Here is a 17,903-nt window from a genome sequence, read left to right on the forward strand (position 1 = left end):
GGGGGGGGGGGGGGGGGGGGAGCGGCATGGATATAATTGGGAAAAACACACACACACACACACACACAGAGTCTTGGCTTTTTCATTATCTACAGGAAACTTTCCAATATTTCTAATATTTGTTTTTATTACATTAAAGTTTATTTCTAAACAACCAGTATGAAGAAGCCATTTCTGATCTACAAAAATAATTTCAAAGAATTCAGTCTAAGTCCAGGGGTCAGCACACATTTTCTGAGATGGAACTCAGGTGCCACCTCACCTGTGACACTTTCTGCAACTCTTGTAGCTTTTTCTCGTCCGTGTTCTTGGTTCCCTTATGATACAAACCTCAACCATGGCATCGGTTTGAGAACACTGTAATTTTTTTGTGAGAAGGCGCAATGAACTGGATGTTTGTGTCCCCCGGAAATTCACTGTTGAATCCCAACTCCAGAGCTATAATACTAGGGGCTGGGCCTTTTGGGAGGAGTTAAGTCATGAGGGTGGAGCCTCTAGGCCCTTATGAAAGAGACCCAGACAGCCACCTATTGCTTTCACCACAAGCAATAACAGGAAGAATGCAGCCATCCGTGAACCAGGGGACCCTACTACACAGGGAATCTGCCAGCACCTTGTACTGGGCTTTTCCAGCATCCAGAACTGTGAGAAATAAATTAATGTTGTTTATAAGCATCATGGAGAAGCCTCCCCTTGGGTCCAGCTGATTGTTGTCACACAGGAATGTGACAAAGTGTAGCCAGTTTTCAAGAGAATTGAGAAATTGATTTTAATGTAAACCAAGCTTTAAATATTGACAACTAATTTACCTTTTTTTTTAATTAAAAAAAAAACAAACTTGTGGACTAAACTTTTAAAACACCAGCTTATCTTTAGGCTGAATGTGGCCTTTGAGACCCCAGTTTGCAACCCCTGATTGCAAACCCCAAGCCCTTCATTAGCCACAGATAGGGCCTGGGGCCAGGTGGCCTGGGGTTGTGCCTTGAGAGAAGGACATTTCCCTGGGTGTGTTTATTCTGCTTTCAACCGGCTGCCTCTTCTGCTAAGTGGTACTTTCCAAAACCACAGCAAATTTGTTTCATCCTGTCTTTTTTCCACCCTGGTGACACCTGACTGCTATTAACTGCATTGGCTTAGGTGATGGTGACCACTGTTTTTCCCTCCTACCCAGAGTTGGCTGGAACCGTCCAGTAGAAGCCAGAAGTCATCATTCTTTAGGGAGTTCCCGCTGATCCTCTGGCTGGTTTAGCTGATGGCTGTTATCAAAGGATTAGGTCCCTGGTCAGAGCCCTGGTTTTCCATACCCTAAGAATGAGCCATTATTCTCTCTCCCCAGGAGCTAGGAATCAAGTTAAGTTCTGCCCCAGCCTGCCTGGGTGATCAGCAACTGCTTCAGAGAACAACACAAAGCAAGGCCTAAGAGGTTACCTGGGAAAGAGAATTGTCATAATCGATGGCTGCATTTTGTCTTCCGTAAAAGATTCATTTCCCCCATAAAGCAGTTTTCTGTCGGCGTCTCAATTATATATGAATCAGCAATATTTCACTTCACCTGATGCCCCTTATAAAAAATAGCTCTTCCTTAACTAGTGTAATTACTCCTGCTGAGCAGTATCAACAGTGTGAATTTTTAAGCCTAAACTCTTCAGGTCTTTATATTTCCTCTAAAAATAAAAGTGAATTCTCTATTTTTGTTTATTTCTGGGGACCTGGGACCTGAGCTTCTGAGTCCAGGATACTGGGGTCTGGTGCAAGTGCTTTGGCTGGGAATTTGTAACCCTGTGGGATTCTTTCAGCACCATCACATATGGCTTGAGAGGAGGGCTCAGGAGCAAGTGGCCTTGTCCAGGTCCCCTGCTCTGGGCAGTGTCCTGCCATGCCACTGAAGGGTTCTGAATGTCTGGAGGTAGGCTGTGTCCTTGAGGTGGCAAAGGGAAGCTGATGGAAGAGGAGGGAGGGAGGAGGAGGTTCTCCTCTAAGTCACCTGGCAGTATAAAGTCCCCAGTCTGTATAAAGTCCCCTGGGTCCAACAGAAGAGGCAGCTATTTTTGTATTTGAACTTTTATATTAAATAGCATATTGAGTGCTCACAGCATGTAGGCACTGTTGAGTGCTCTTAGCTAGACCATTTAATTCACACAACTCTTCCATGACAGGAAGTGATTATGAGCATCCCCCTTTTAGAGGGACAAAGTAACCTGCCCAGGAACCCACAGCTAGAGCTGGGAATTAGCAGAGAGCAAGTTTGAACTAGTTTGTCCCTGCTCTACTGGGTGCCTCTGGAGGGGAAGGAGGAGTTGGTGATTAATGATTTGACACCTAGTACATGGCACTGGAGGATCCTTCAAACCACGTCAATGATTGACTGTCTTTGTTGATTCACTGTCTTGTGCAAATCCTTTTGAAAACAGCCACAATGATGAGTGCTTAGGTCCAATGACCTTTGTGGCAAGGGCTCACTATTTAAGAATTCTTGAGGATATTTACTTGCCTGTGTTTAGGTATGGGGACCCGATGCAAGCTCTCATGTCAGATGAATATCCTTGAAGTTAAGTTTATGAAAAGTTGAGAAATCAGATAACTTCATAATTTAAAAATTGCAATTAAAAGCAGGAATTTTCTGCTGAAATTCAAGTGGAGCTGGTTATCAAAATAAGGGACTAGTGTATTTTACCAATAGAAAGAAGGAAAACAAGTTTCCCAAGGATATGAGAGTAGCGCAGAATGGATCACTGCTATTTTTATGTTCTCAAGGTCACGTGGTATGTAAGTCATAACTTTGAGCTACATCTATCACATACACATAGGACTTTTAACTTCTGAGTCTTTGAAATTCTGTTTACCTGTTTTTACCAGGACAGAAAGAAAACTTAGGGGTGATTCAGTTGAAGGTATGTTGGTAGGTTAAAGCAATACACAAATTAAGTAAGTTTGCTACTTGTCTCTCTCCCTAGAAAGATATGTGCTGTTCTTCTTAGATTTGAAAAAAAGTGGGTATAAACTTTCTGTATTGATGAGACAATAGCTTTCCTTCCCCTTCATCGTCTACATTTTTCCTTTTTAATTTAGTCCTAACTTCAACTTACATAATTCTTTTCTTTTTTAATTTATTCTAATTTGTTATACATGACAGCAGAATGTGATTTAATTCGTATTACTCAAATAGAGCACAATTTTTCATGTGTCTGGTTGTACACAAAGTCACACAATTCATGTTTTCATACATGTACTTAGGATAATCATGTCCATTTCATTCCACTGCTGTTTTTCTACCCCCAAACCCCCTTTGATCCCCTTCCTCTCCTTTGCCCTATCTAAAGTTTGTTCCTCCCATGCTCCCCCCTCATCCCCATTATGAATCAGGATCCTTATATCAAAGAGAACATTCGGCATTTGGTTTTTTGGGATTGGCTTATTTCACTTAGCATGATAGCCTCCAGTTCCATCCATTTACCAGAAATGCTATAATTTCATTCTTCTTTATGCCTGAGTAATATTCCATTGTGTATATATACCACATTTTCTTTATCCATTCATCTATTGAGGGGCACCTAGATTTGTTCCATAGCTTAACTATTGTGAATTGTGCTGCTATAAACATTGATGTGGCTGTGTCCCTGTAGTATGCTGTTTTTAAGTCCTTTGGGTATAAATCAAGGAGTGGGATAGCTTGGTCAAAATGTTCAAATTACCTAATTATTTAAGTGACTAAAACTCCTCCTGCCCAACACACAAATTTAGCAGTTCACTGAATTTGATTCATGAAATACACCTAAGGACCTGAGATTTGCAGAAGTAACTTGACTAATCTCTGCCACACTATCGATGCTTATCTTTTAAAAAACTCTAACGGTGACAGCTACCTCCTAGAGTTGTCAAGAGGATGAAATCAGTAATTGCTACATATGAAATGCTAACAATAGTCTCTGGCATGTAGACAGCCTTCAACAAGTTTAAGATAACATAACTCTTCTCCCATCAGGAAGTATCAGGGTTAATTTCTGTCTGGTTCATTCCTTCATTTAATCAATAGCACCTGCTATGTGTCATGTTCTGCAGAGAGACCCTGGGCTCTTCATCTCATAGTCCATTACCTTTAGTTTAATTTCAAGGGAAATGTTTTCCTTCTTTGTAAGAGATTGGAAAATAACATCACCAAAAGTATGATGATTCATGTCCCAGTACATTTTAAGTGTTCAAAATAAGCATCACGGGCAGGTATGATTTAGATGAAGAAAAGTATCTGTTGCTCTCAAGGGAGTGCCGATTTCACACTAAAGCAAAAGACAAGAACGGAATGTAGTTACTGATACAAATGCCAAGTAGTGAGTGTATTAACTCCACAATTTGGGAAAACAAGTTTTCCTCAATTTATTTTTAGATGAATTAAAGATTTTCTTTACACTTGGTAAAAAAGCGTTTTGCCTTTGAAGAGCAAAATAAAATGTCTTGAGTTGATAGCGATTAAATTTTGGAGAACACGATTGAGAAGAATCCGTATTTTCCAATAAAGTTGTCCAGAGTATGGAATTTGAAATGATATAAAATATGGGGTAAAGGCTCAAGGATGTAGCTCAGTAGTAGAGCACTTGCCTAACAAGTAAGTACAAGGCCCTGAGTTCAAGTCCAGCACCACACAAAAGATGGGGTCAGGGGGTAGGGGTGGATAAGAGTTATGTGTGTGTTAAAGGGCTTGATTTTTGAATTGATATTTTGATAATGATATTTGTTAGTATTTTATCATCTGGATAATAATCAACTGTCTGACTAAACAGACAGGTTTGTAGGGTAGGGGCTGCCATGTGGCCACTAGATAGGCAGTTCTGGCTTTTTGATATTTCGCTGTGTTCAGCGTGATACGGCAAAGTAAGGTCACCAGTGATTTTTCTTTCACGGCTCTCCTGCTTTGATGAGTCACAGCAGCACAGACCTCTGAACCACGTGCTGCCAGGAATAGGTGCACAGTAGGAAAATAACTCAACGGAGAGCTGGGGCAGAAAGAGCTCCAGACTTGGAAGTGTGTTCACAGCTCTGCTGCATTTAGCCCTGTGACCTTGTGCGGGCCACAGTCTCCCAGGGCCCTGGGTTTTTCATGCATAAAGTAAGGTTTCTGGGACCTCTTGGTGAAGTTAGGTCAGCTTTGGAGTTTAATATCACTACCAAGGACAGGAGAGGACAGACAGGAGGTAAATGATTTTTAGGACTCAAAACTATTTGATGGAAAAACTAGTGAAATCTGAATAAAGTCTGTAGTCTGGGCGATGGTATTATATCCACATGGATTTCTTGGATTTGATATTTTACCATAGTTATATAAGATGTTACCATTGGGGAAAGATGGTACATAAGACTCTACTATTTCCGCAGCTTATTCAAGTCTATAATTAAGGGGGAATTTTTTTTAAACTCATTTGAGAATGATAATTTTTTACTTAACTGGTAGGAGGGTGTATAGCTGTATGAACAGAGCTGTGTACACACCACACTCACAGAGTAAATTTCCATTTGGCTTACCTTAAATGAAAACAAACAATACAAAAACCACCCTTTTTTTTCCTTGCCGCTGAGTTCTGTGTACTCCACACTGTCGGCTACTTTGACCTTGTTAAAGTTTCAGAAAGGAAACACAACCAATGGCAAATCAAGGAGAGTTGTCTTTCAGGAAATCTATTCTAGCTGCTGCTTAATTGTTTAATAACATCGTGGTGCTGAAGCCCAGAAGATGAGTATTCAATCACCTAACACAGGGGAAAAGTGTATGGAAGACGCATTGTGGTTTTCTGAAACATCCCTGTGCTTCCTAATTAGACAAGGCCAAGTCTACATGCTGTGGTATTATTATTATTATTATGGGTGTTTAGTGTCCAAATCAGACTGTGCTATAGCCTGGTGTGATGAGCATTATTATACAGGACAAAAGATGGACGATTAAAATACTTTTAAAATAGCCATGCACCACACCTGTGATCCCAGTGACTTAGGAGGCTGAGGCAGAAGGATTATAAGTTTAAAGCCAACCAAAATAGGAAAAGAAGAACTTAAATTATCACTATTTGCAGATGACATGATTCTATACCTAGCAGACCCAAAAGGGTCTACAAAGAAACTATTAGAGCTAATAAATGAATTCAGCAAAGTGGCAGGATATAAAATCAACAAGCATAAATCAAAGGCATTCCTGTATATCAGCGACAAATCCTCTGAAATGGAAATGAGGACAACCACTCCATTCAAAATATCTTCAAAAAAAATAAAATACTTGGGAATCAACCTAACAAAAGAGGTGAAAGACTTATACAATGAAAACTACAGAACCCTAAAGAGAGAAATAGAAGAAGATCTTAGAAGATGGAAAAATATATCCTGTTCATGGATAGGCAGAACTAACTAACATCATCAAAATGGCGATATTACCAAAAGTTCTCTATAGGTTTAATGCAATGCCAATCAAAATCCCAACGGCATTTCTTGTAGAAATGGAGAAAGCAATCATGAAATTCATATGGAAAAATAAACGACCCGGAATAGCAAAAACAATGCTAAGCAGGAAGTGTGAATCAGGCGGTATAGCGATATCAGACTTCAAACTATACTACAGAGCAATAGTAACAAAAACAGCATGGTACTGGTACCAAAACAGGCGGGTGGACCAATGGTACAGAATAGAGGANGGAGGGGAGGGGAGGGGAGGGGGGATAGTAGAGGATAGGAAAGGCAGCAGAACACAACAGACACTAGTATGGCAATATGTAAATCAATGGATGTGTAACTGATGTGATTCTGCAATCTGTATATGGGGTAAAAATGGGAGCTCATAACCCACTTGAATCAAAGTGTGAAATATGATATATCAAGAACTATGTAATGTTTTGAACAGCCAACAATAAAAAATTTAAAAAAAAAATTAAAAAATAAAAAAAAATTAAAAAAAAAAGAATAAAAATAAATAAATAAATAAATAAAAAATAAAGCCAACCTGAGTAACTTACGCAGACCCTGTCTCTAAATAAATAAACACATAAATTTTTTTTAAAAAAAGAGTTGAGGATTTAGCTTGGTGATTTAGCTTGCCTAGCATGCACAAGCCAGCATCCAATCCCCAGTTACTAAAAATAATGCTTTTAAAAGAATACACTTTTGATCCATTCACTTCCCTGGGTGTGAGTAAAATGGACACAGCATAGTGAAGTGTGGTTCTTTATTTGCTCAGAGTTCACAATGTGCTGTAAACTGCTACCATGTTGGTTGCTAAGATCGAAGGTGGATTTCCTCTCTTATCATTTAGAGGAAACACAGTTCCCTGAGCCAGCCAGTCTGTCTTCCTTGTAACTGCCACAGTGTTAAGGCTCCAAATGAACCTGAAGGAGTGATCGCCTCCTGTGTTGACTAGAATGGGTCGTGGAGTTGATCACATCTATCAAACGCCTGTGAATGTGAGCCAATCTCAGAACAACTTTTTCAGTGAGTGTTCCAGAGGGGGCTAATATAATTCCATTTCTTAAAAATCTGTTTATTCAGGAGGATAAAATATAGAGACCATAAGGTCCTTTGCCTTAAGTGGTGCTTCAGTTTTTTTGCCAGCTCTGGAGACCCCTTGGCTGACCCTTGAGAGGGAGATGCTCAGCTTTCCGGGAACCACTCTGTCTGATCAGCTTTTCTGGCTTCTTCTCCAGGGTTATCAATGCCGGGAAGAGCACACACAATGAAGACCAAGCCAGCTGTGAGGTGCTCACTGTGAAGAAGAAAGCAGGGGCCATTACCTCAACCCCAAACAGAAACTCCAAGAGACGGTCCTCCCTTCCTAACGGGGAAGGGCTGCAGCTAAAAGAGAACTCGGTAAGACCCCCCTCCTTGGTTCTCAGGGGAGAGGAACAGCCCCCCCACCGTAGCATGTCAGGAGTGGAGGTGAGAAAAGCATCATCCCAGACTCAGCGGGGTGCTGGGTCCATGCTCAGGGAATCACACCTTCCAAGAGGGTAGCACTAGTTTAGTGAGCTGGTGTTTATATCTGTAACAAAGTAAATAAATCACCATCCTTCTATATAGGTTTTCTATATAGAGTTGTATACTTAATCTTTGGTGGTTTCAAAGAAGCCACTTCTAGGTCTTTGTGAATGCAATGATCGAGAAGCTTCTCATGAGGGGTGGAAATAGCTCCAGCTGTTGGCTCAGAGCCCTGCAATGACTTTGCCCCTTTCTTTCCGTTGCCTATTCATTAGAGTTGTTCAGTTGGAGCCTGTGCCTGACACTGTTCCAAATTAATATTTGTTTCAGTTGGCCTAAAGCCCTTGCAGCCCATGGGGTGGCCTTGCAGACTGAATGCCCTCCTATTAATCAACCACAAAGCATGTCTCCTCTCTCTAGTTTCTGGAGAATAAAGCAGACATATCCTCAGAAAGTTCTGAAGAATCCCTCAAAATAGGATAGGGAACAGTCAGCAGATTATTAACAGTCTCTATCCATCAGCAGATTATTAATCCTATGGAGAAATATTCCCTAGGAAAACCAGGGGACAGTGAACCAAATAACCCAAATGTGACTATTCTAATAATCTTAAGGGTATTTTTGTACAAAAAAAAAATTTATAGAATTTTAAAAGATCTAAGAATCTCTTCTTAGTCTAAAAAAATGGTGTCTTTTTACATTTATGCTTAGAAAATAAGAGTACTGATTAATTTTACAAGTATTAGCCCATTTTAGAGTTGGAAAACACAGTGACCAAGGGATTCACCAGTTGTACTGTGTCAGGGCCAAAGGAAACATTGTGTTAGGCCCATCCCAAAGAACCGGAATCAAGGGTGCTAATGGGAAAGATAGAATAATCATGGCTAGGGATACAGGCTCTAGGGTAAGATAGCCCGGTGAAATCTACCACTTATCTGCTATTTAATTTGGGGAAAGTTATTTATTATTTGAGCCTTACTTTTCTATTGCATAAATAGGGATATTAACAGGCTGGTTAAATATATGAAATCCAATAGTCTGTGGAAAACTTTGAGCCAGTGTCTTAATTAATAAATCCCTAATAAATGTTAGTGACAATTATCCCAAGGGCAACTCTTCTTCTGTCACTGCATGGATAAGTTCCAGTGAATTTCATATGTTTGTTCACTTGTGAATTGGAGATTACACTCCTTTCACTCCTACTTGACAGGATTATTTTGAGAATTTGGCTGTTATGGGAAAGGGCTCAGAAAATGTAAGGTATTAATGATTATGGAGTGTGAGTGTCAGTGACTTAATGTTGTTCTTTCCTCCGGTATTTCTTCCCTGCCACTGGGAATACAGTTATTTCTCCAAAAACAAGTCAATGTGGAATTTGTCCTAAGGCCAGTTAGTGATGGCATTTTTTCCTTTTTGCTAACTAAGTTCCTTCTAGAAATGGAGCCAGGGGTGATGTTTACCTTCCTGTTCATAAAAACTGTGGAGCTAGTGTGATGAACTTTAGGGTGGAGCCCTGTCCCTGCTCTATGATGGCTCTGAATCTCTGTGGGGTCCATGCCCCAGGAGGCAGCAATGTGGTACTGGGCAAAGTGAGCATAGCCTGGGCCTCCATTTCCTGCCTCAGCCTCAGTAGCTTCACTCATATCTGCCTTATGTGGTAGGCTTCTTATTAGAGTTTCAGGCAGGAGCTGTGCTTCCTTTTATTTTTCATTGTGGTACACTGCATGAATATACATAAAATTATTTACATACATAAAATTTGTTATTGTATGGTGTACAGTTTTAGGTGTACAGTTTAGTGGCATTGACTATATCCACGAATTTATGCCATCATCACTAGGATCCAACTCCGAAACTTTTTCCTCTTCTCAAACTGAAGCTCTGTGTACTTGAGACACTAACCCCCGACATTCTTCCTTCCCCTGATCCTTGACAACCACTTTTTATATTTTTTCTTCATGAATTTAACCACTCTAAGTACCTCATAAGTAGAATGGTGTAATATTGGTCTTTTTATGTCTGTCTCTTTTCACTTAGGATAATGTCATCAGGGTTCATCCAGGTTGCCTCATGAGTCTAAATTTCCATCTTAAGTGTATCTCACATTCTGTTTATCCATTCATCCATTCATGGAGGCTTGAGATGCTTTCACCTTTTGTCTATTGTGAATAATAAGGCTTTTATGAACATAGGTGCACCAATATCTCTTCAAGTTACTGCTTTCAGTTCTTTCATACATAGGAGGCAAGTAGAATTGCTAGGTTATGTGGTGATTCTGTTTAATTTTTTTTTAATGGTAATTCTGTTTTCCACGGTCGCTGCACCATTTTACGTTCCCACCAACAATGCCTAAGGGTTCTTACATACACTTGTTATTTTCTATTTTTTTTTTAAATAATGGTTTTGCCAATGGGTATGAAGTGATATTTCATTATAGAATTGATTTACATTTCCCTCATGATAAATGATGTATTTTTATGTGCTTATTGGCCTTTTATACACCTTCTTTAGAGACATCTATTCGAGTCTTTTGCACATTTTTTTAAGTTGGATTGTCCTTTTTTTGTTTGCTTTTTAAAAGATTGCAAACCATGATCTAGTGTGCAGATCAATCACTGAGCACTTGCTGTGTACAAGGAATGAGATGCTGGGAGTTCAGCAGGGAATGAAACAGACTACAATTCCTACCCACAGGCCGCTGACATCTATTGAGAGAAATGGTTGGAATACACAGTGTGCCAGATGATAGATGCAGTGGGGGAAATGGAATAGGAAAACAGGACTCTAGGAAATGGAGAAACATGGAAGCAGGATTCTAGGAAGTATGAGGTTCTAGGGGGAGCTGTAGAAGGCAACGCTGAGAAGGTAACATGGGCATCTATCTGGAGGAAGAACATTTTAGCACTCTGGGCAATTATGAAGACCATGAGGTGGGAGCAGGCCCTGTGTTCTTGATAATGAGCAAGGAGGCCATGGAAGTGGGGTGTAGCAATCTGGCAGGTCTTTGAAGGTCATGGTCAGGTTTGGGGCTTCTATTTTGAATGAACGGTTTATTAGCAAAGGACACTGGATACTCTTTTTTTAATATTTATTTTTTAGTTGTAGTTGAACACAATAACTTTATTCTATTTATTTATGTGGTGCTGAGGATCGAACCCAGGACCTTGCACATGCTAGGTGAGTGCTCTACCACTGAGCCACAAGCCCAGCCCAACTGGATATTCTCTAAAGAGGCCAGTAGTTTTTCCCACCTAGAAGATGTCCCCTGAAAAGTAAAACTCAAATGCGGTAGCACTTAAGGAAACATAGTGAGATTACAGGGCCTAGGTCTTTTGCATAGTCAGGTAACTATAGATAATGATAATGTACAATGTATTTCAAAACAGCTTAAAGAAAGGATATTCAGAGTTACAGGGCTCAGAGCCAAAAAGCATCTATGGGACACAGGTTCCCCCCTTGAATCTGTTCCTTCACCCAACAAACACAGTTGAGCACTGGGTATGCATACTGAGCCTTGGGATAAGGAGATGAGCTCCATACAGCTCCAGTCTGCCTACTGCTGGAGGAGAAAGTCAGTAAGCAGTGACACTATCGTGTGGTGAGTTTTGATAAAGATAAAAATCCCAGTATGTATGGAAGCCCACCTCACATTATGAACTGGTAGTTTTAGGAACAGTCGAGAGATAGATCAGTTTAAGGAAGATTTCCTTAAAAAAAAGTGAGTCTTCAAAGCCATGGTATTAGCCAGGCGTGGTGGTGTACGCCTGTAATCCCGGGGTTCTAGTGGCTGAGTCAGGGAGTTCAAAGCCAGCTTTAGCAACAGTGAGGCACTAAGCAACTGAATGAGACCCTGTCTCTAAGTAAAATACAAAATAAGACTGGGGATGTGTTTCAGAGGTCGAGTCCCCTGAGTTCAATCCCTGGTATCCTCCACCCCCCCCCCCAAAAAAAAAGCTATGGTCTTAAAAAGTGAACAAGAGGGCTGGGGTGTAGCTCAGTGGTAAGAGCACTTGCTTGGCATGTGCAAGATCCTGGATTGAATGCCCTACACTGCAAAGAAAAGGGGAAAGGTAAAAAGGAAATTTGAATAGATATTAACCAAGCAAATATGAGAAAAGGGAGTTTCTGATATGAGGAACATGCCTAGGCAGAGAAAGGTTGGCATGAGAGACATGACACATGTCTTCTATTGTTTCAGAGCACATGTGGTCACTTGGAGGGTGGTAAGGCAGAAACAGCAAGCAAGTTTCACACATGACAGTTACCAGATGCCGTAGTAATCTGTAGTTTTAACCAAATGATTTTAGACTAGGGGACACTAAATCAAGACAGTAGTGGTTGGGGTGGGTGGCTGAGCTGGGAAGTCTAGCAGTGCAGACTGGAAGGTGCGGATGCCAGTTGAGAGGGAGATTCCGGTGCAGAAATCCAGGGAAGAAACGAGGAAGGCTTAAAATGAGGCAGCGATGAAGTGAGGGACTGGCTCAGAAAAGATGATGTGAGAGACAGCAATTGAGAGGCCCAGTTGACCGGCTGCTTGAGGCAGGGAGGAGGTGAGGATGGCAGGCCCCAAGCAGTGTATGTTGGGCCAGAGGAGGTGCAGGTGGAAGGGTGGGGACGTGTAGAGAGGGCAACCAGAACTTTGAGGATATTAATTCTGCCTTTCTAGGCAAAAGTGTTTCATAGGAAGAAATAAAGGTTTGGAGCTTAAGAACATGTCTAAAGAGGTTTAGATTTCAGCAGTTCTAAGAGTTGAAGTTGAAGATGTGACTTATATCACAAAACAGGAAAAATTCAAAAACAAAAATAATACAAAGTAAAAATCTGGTGCCAAGGGCTTTCTAGAAGTTCCAAGAAGTGAGGGGAGTTGTAAGGAGGTGGGTAACTCTGCTATGGGCCACAGAAAGTTCAAGAAAGATAAGGATGGAAAAGCTGTCACATAATATCATGAGCAAAAGTGGAACAACAGGACAAATAGCAACTTACCAGTAGACACAGAGTTACTAGCCTTGAAGAATAGCAAAAAAAGATGGGTGGGCTCCATCCTGGAGGCATGTGCAAAATTTCTTCCTCCTTCCTTGATCTCTTTGTTCCCAACAAATTTAGTAAAATCATAATATGTATTCCCATAAGACTTCTTTCATGAATGATTGTAGAAAACCTAAAATTTCCTGTCAAATAACATAAAATTCACAGTGAAAGGAATTGTCATAGGAATGTTTTGCAGGAACTATCAGTGATGTGCACAACAATTCAGCAAAAGTGTGACTATATTTGATGACATTTCTTACACTGAGTGGCAACAGGGTAGCTAGGTAGTGATGAGATGACTCTCAACTACACATAATTATCATTTTGATAATTAAGATTTTAAGGCAACCTTAAGTCATTTCTCATGCCAACTCAGGGATGTTTCATCCCATGAATACAAGCCATCTTTTAGCCTAAGAAATCAACTTAAGCCTTCTAATTTAAAACATACAATCCTCTTAAAAATATTTTGGTGGATAAAATAATCAAGCATTATATTCTGCCTCTCCTGACTTTGGTGAGGATGTCCGGGGGGTGTGTCATTTCCTGTATTTGGCTGCCTTACTTCTAAGAAAGAAAACAAATTGATGTCAAGTTCCATCCACATGAAAAGTAAAATGTCAGGGGTTGAAAAAGTAAATACTTTAAAGAAGTCACAAAACTTAAAAGGAGAACAAATTTAAAAATTTTAAAGTGTTCAGCTTAATAGTACTGTAGCCTCAAGGAGCTATGGTTGAATTACTTTCTTCTCCCTTTCAACTACTCTGCAATCCATCTAAGTTTGATTGTTTTTTAATTAAGAGATTAGTGATAGGATTCATAAGAAATAAGTCAAAGCATCTCTTTTGAGGAATAAGGTAGATGGGTTTTGAGATCTCTGATCACATGGATGCACAGTGCAGTAGAGAAGGTTTTTCTCAATGACAAGTGAAGGTGAAACTTTTCCTGTGCCTGAATGAATTTGGCTATTTTATGTGTGATGAGCCATAAGCCTCTTAACCATTCCTCTACTCTAGTTACTCACTTAGGGAGTAGGATGAGTAACCAGGAGGAAGGAAATCTAAAATGCTACTAGCATTCCCACAATCACTTTCATAAGACTGTCCTTAGGAAAGATGCCATAAGCTAACTGAGGAGAACACACTGTTCCAAGTAGCCTCTTGCTCCCACTGAAAGCCTTTTCATTTCAAAGACCAAGACTTGTGGGAATTTATGAGCATCTCTAGGTTTTCTTTCCTTTGGTTTTGAAAGGATGTAAAGAGTTATTTATCATAGTGAATACCACACACAAGTAGTCAGAGCTTTTCCAAGAGCTTTTGCTTCTCAGTTCCCAACTATCTAGTCCTTCTGAGAATGAGATAAAAAGGGGAGAATACCAAGAGATGATTTCTGTAAGGAAGGAAAGAGTTCACACTTATGGGTATGTTACAACCTTAGTATTAAGAGAAGAAGTGCAGAGCTAGGGATATAGCTCAGTTGGTAGAGTGCTTGCCTTGCATGCACAAGGCCCCAGGTTCAATCCCCAGCACCACAAAAAAAAAGAAGTGTATGTCTGTATGTGAGATGCTTGGGTGGGAATAGTCAGGGTACTGTGGCAGTCACCAGAACACCCCCACCCCTGCCATGAGTGACTCCATATTTGGAACATATTGTCTTTGGCTTGAGACTAGACTCTCATGGACCATGCATTCCAAGTCTATCTCCTTGAGAGTACCCTTATGCTGTTTTAGTCAAAACACATCAAAGTGTGTGGTTTCAGTATGTTAGTTCAGTGTCTGATTACAATAACAGGAGATGGCTGTGTCAGCATCAGGCCAAGTTCATCAGCAGGGGAGAGGGAAGCTGATTATCTTTCTCAGCAGCCCATAGGGCAGCACTGTGGGAATTCAAGGCAAGTAGGACCAAACTGGGACAGGGAGAGGTAAAAGGAAAGGGAAAGGGGGCTCATTCAACTCTGAACTAAAGGTCTGCCACCTTTCCATCCATTTTCTGAAAAAAGAACTCTTTCAACTCCAAAATATTAAAGGAAAGCTGCCTCTGGTTCTATGTGGCAGTCTTCCTGGAACCCTGGACACTCATATCTGCTGGTCCGCTCCCTGAGACCATGTCAGCTATAAAAAGCAATAAGAGTGACCTTTTATTCATCTCTCCGTGTTTACTCTAAATTTTCACTTTGTTCTGTGTGTGTCAAGAAGATGTAAACTTTCTCTATTTTTTTTTTTAAGTCGGAGGGCAATGATTTCCTTTAGAACTCTTATCTCTTGGGCCCAGGGATGAAGAATTGATGCCAGTGATTAAGAAGGATGACTTTTACCACCAGGAATCAACAAGGCTGATGTCAGCCAGAGTAATTGTAAAAGTTCCCACCTCTGTGGGTGTTGGTTTATCCTGAAGGCCAGGCTTGACCAAGATAGATGCAGTAGCTGAGTCCACAACTAAAACTTGCTTCCACAGTAGATTTCTCCACTGTGGCAAATCTTCAGGCTACAAAAAAATAAATAAATAAATAAACAATGTTGAGCTGGAAACTTCTCCTTGCTTCACTTGTAGTCTAACTTTCCACAGCGTTAGGTGGGAAGAATGCTGGAAAGGGCCATAACTCTTAAGATTTTTTTTTCTTTCTTTCTTCCTTCCTTCTCCTTCATCAGAGTCTTATTTTTCAAATATAACACTTAGCAGTCACGTGCCAGACACTGATCTTAGGACTTTGCCAGCATTGGTTCACTTAACCTCAGACTACAGAAGTAAATATGTATTGCTATTATTATCTCTGTTGTGCTCATGAATAAACTGAAGCTCAGAGATTGACAGCACGGATCCCAGGCAGTCTGGCCTCGGAGTCCAGATTTGAAACATGCTGTCTCTTTATACATTAGCAGTTGAGAAATGTAGCACCTTTTAATGTTGATATGTCTTCCTTCTTTCCCTCCTTCCCTTCCTTCCTTCCCTCCCTCCCCTTCTTCCCCTCCCCTCCCCTCCCCTCCTCTCCTCTTCTCTTTTCATTTTTATTTTGAGACAGGGCCTCACTAAGTTGCTGAGGCTGGCTTCGAACTTGAGATCCTGCTGCATCAGCCACCTGCACCACTGAGATTACAGGCATACACCATTGTGCCCGGCTGATATGTATATTTCAATACCATTTGATACTAAATATTTTCTCCTTTTTCCTTATCATTTCTCATTTCATCTGTGAGTTAAGTTAGAGGTGTCCCTTGTTGACTTCAAAATTGGGTAGCAGCTCTTCCTGACAGGTGAAGTGAATTGTCCTTAGAGTACATAATTCTTGCTAAATTGCAAAAAGACTAAAAGACTCTCATTCACATAAACCATGACAAGGATTAAAAAGCCTGATTGAATAACAAGTATATCAGTTTGAATCCTGGATTTCCCACTTAATTGATGAGCTGCTTTTATGCAAGTTTCTTGACTTTGCCAATACCTCATTTTCCTCATCTGTAAATCAGGGATAATAGTTTCTACCTCATAGTGTTAAAAATATGAAAAGTGCTTAGAATAGTGCCTGGCATGTGGTGCTTGACAAAAATTATCCGATGCGGTTATTATTATAATAGCAGCACTTACAGCTGCATTTCAATATTATCATACAGTACTTATAGGGTATTTTGTAACTAATTTAGGGAAAATTTGTTGATGTATAAGGTGATAGCTTGAGAACATTCCTAAAATAATTTGATTCTAGAATAAACCAGAACACAACTTTGCAACAAAACTATTGCAAACTTCAGACTTGCTAGCTCTGTGAAACTGGTATGTATCTAATAGTGTTTTAAAATATGAGACAAGCCAGATATGGTGACATGTGCTCAGCTACTTGGAAGGCTAAGGCAGGAGAATTGCTTAAGCCTGAGACTTTGGGCCTAGCCTGGGCCACATAGTAAGATCCTATCTCTTTAAATAAGTAAGTAAATAAATAAATTAAAATTGCAATTCAAAAATAAAAAATAAACTTATCCTATATCTTATTGTCTCATGAGAAGGAAACAGTATACTCATTGAAGTATATAAAATTAAGGGGTGTTCCCCCCCCATTGCGAGGCAAAATATCTAAATAAGTCAAAAAGGGAGGTATAGTAAAGAAGCAAACTATGGTCAAGGTTCCAAGTGGACAGCAATAGAATGTGGGCCCTAGAAGGGACTTTGATAGTTATTCAAATTCCTCCTCACCTTTCTTCCTCACTGACTTTATTCTTGCACTCAATGTGTAACGGTGAGGATCCAGTTAGAAACGAGATTGAACGTTTTATGGACAGAAGGCCTACCACAGATAATTTTGGACCCTGAATTATGTTGGCTGTACCCCTTGAAAAGTGGCCAGAAATTTTATGCAAATCAAACCATATAATAGATTTTAGTGAGAACCAAGAAAACGTGTACTCAATGTTTCCTCAATAAGAAAGACTTAATCCCATTTCTCTGTCTTTGCGAAAGGAGGGAGGCACCTGCATACCATACCCCTGAGGCAGGTTTTGTAAAATGAACCTCAAGATTTGAAGGTGGCAACTCTCATTTGTGGTTCTGCCTTTACTCTGTGTATACAGTCCCTCCCTTGTTCATGTGGTAGGGAAAAGAAGAGGGTCAGAGAACGCATGGAGAACTTCTGTCCCCAATGGAAGGCATCCAGGGGACACCACTTCCCCCTCAAGACAGTTATTTCGATAGTAGCAGTCTCCAGACTGTCAGTTAAAAACAATTTTTTGGAATGTATCCCCAATGTGTTTTTCATTCATTGAAACATAACCCTATTACTATATATCCATATAGTATATAATTACTTTACAATTGAAAGAATACCATTAAAGTTTTAAAAATAATTCAAAGGCCTTATTTTCAAATAATAGCAGCTGACAATTTTTTGGTGTTAATTATATTCCAGGCATTTTTCTGAGTCCCACCCACCCCCCAACACCTCC

General features: G+C 40.2%; 1 protein-coding gene across 1 annotated transcript in view; it reads left to right on the top strand.

Moving 5' to 3' along the window:
• The window catches only part of Ppm1h (protein phosphatase, Mg2+/Mn2+ dependent 1H), a 222,834-nt gene that overhangs the window by 46,854 nt on the left and 158,077 nt on the right, over positions 1-17,903 (top strand). Inside the window, exon 2 of the mRNA XM_048808381.1 lies at positions 7,674-7,836. Within this exon, the coding sequence (XP_048664338.1) occupies positions 7,674-7,836 (163 nt within the window). The remainder of the gene's footprint in view (positions 1-7,673; positions 7,837-17,903) is intronic.

Source organism: Marmota marmota, unplaced genomic scaffold (assembly GCF_001458135.2).
Source record: "Marmota marmota marmota unplaced genomic scaffold, marMar, whole genome shotgun sequence".
NCBI lineage: Eukaryota > Metazoa > Chordata > Mammalia > Rodentia > Sciuridae > Marmota > Marmota marmota.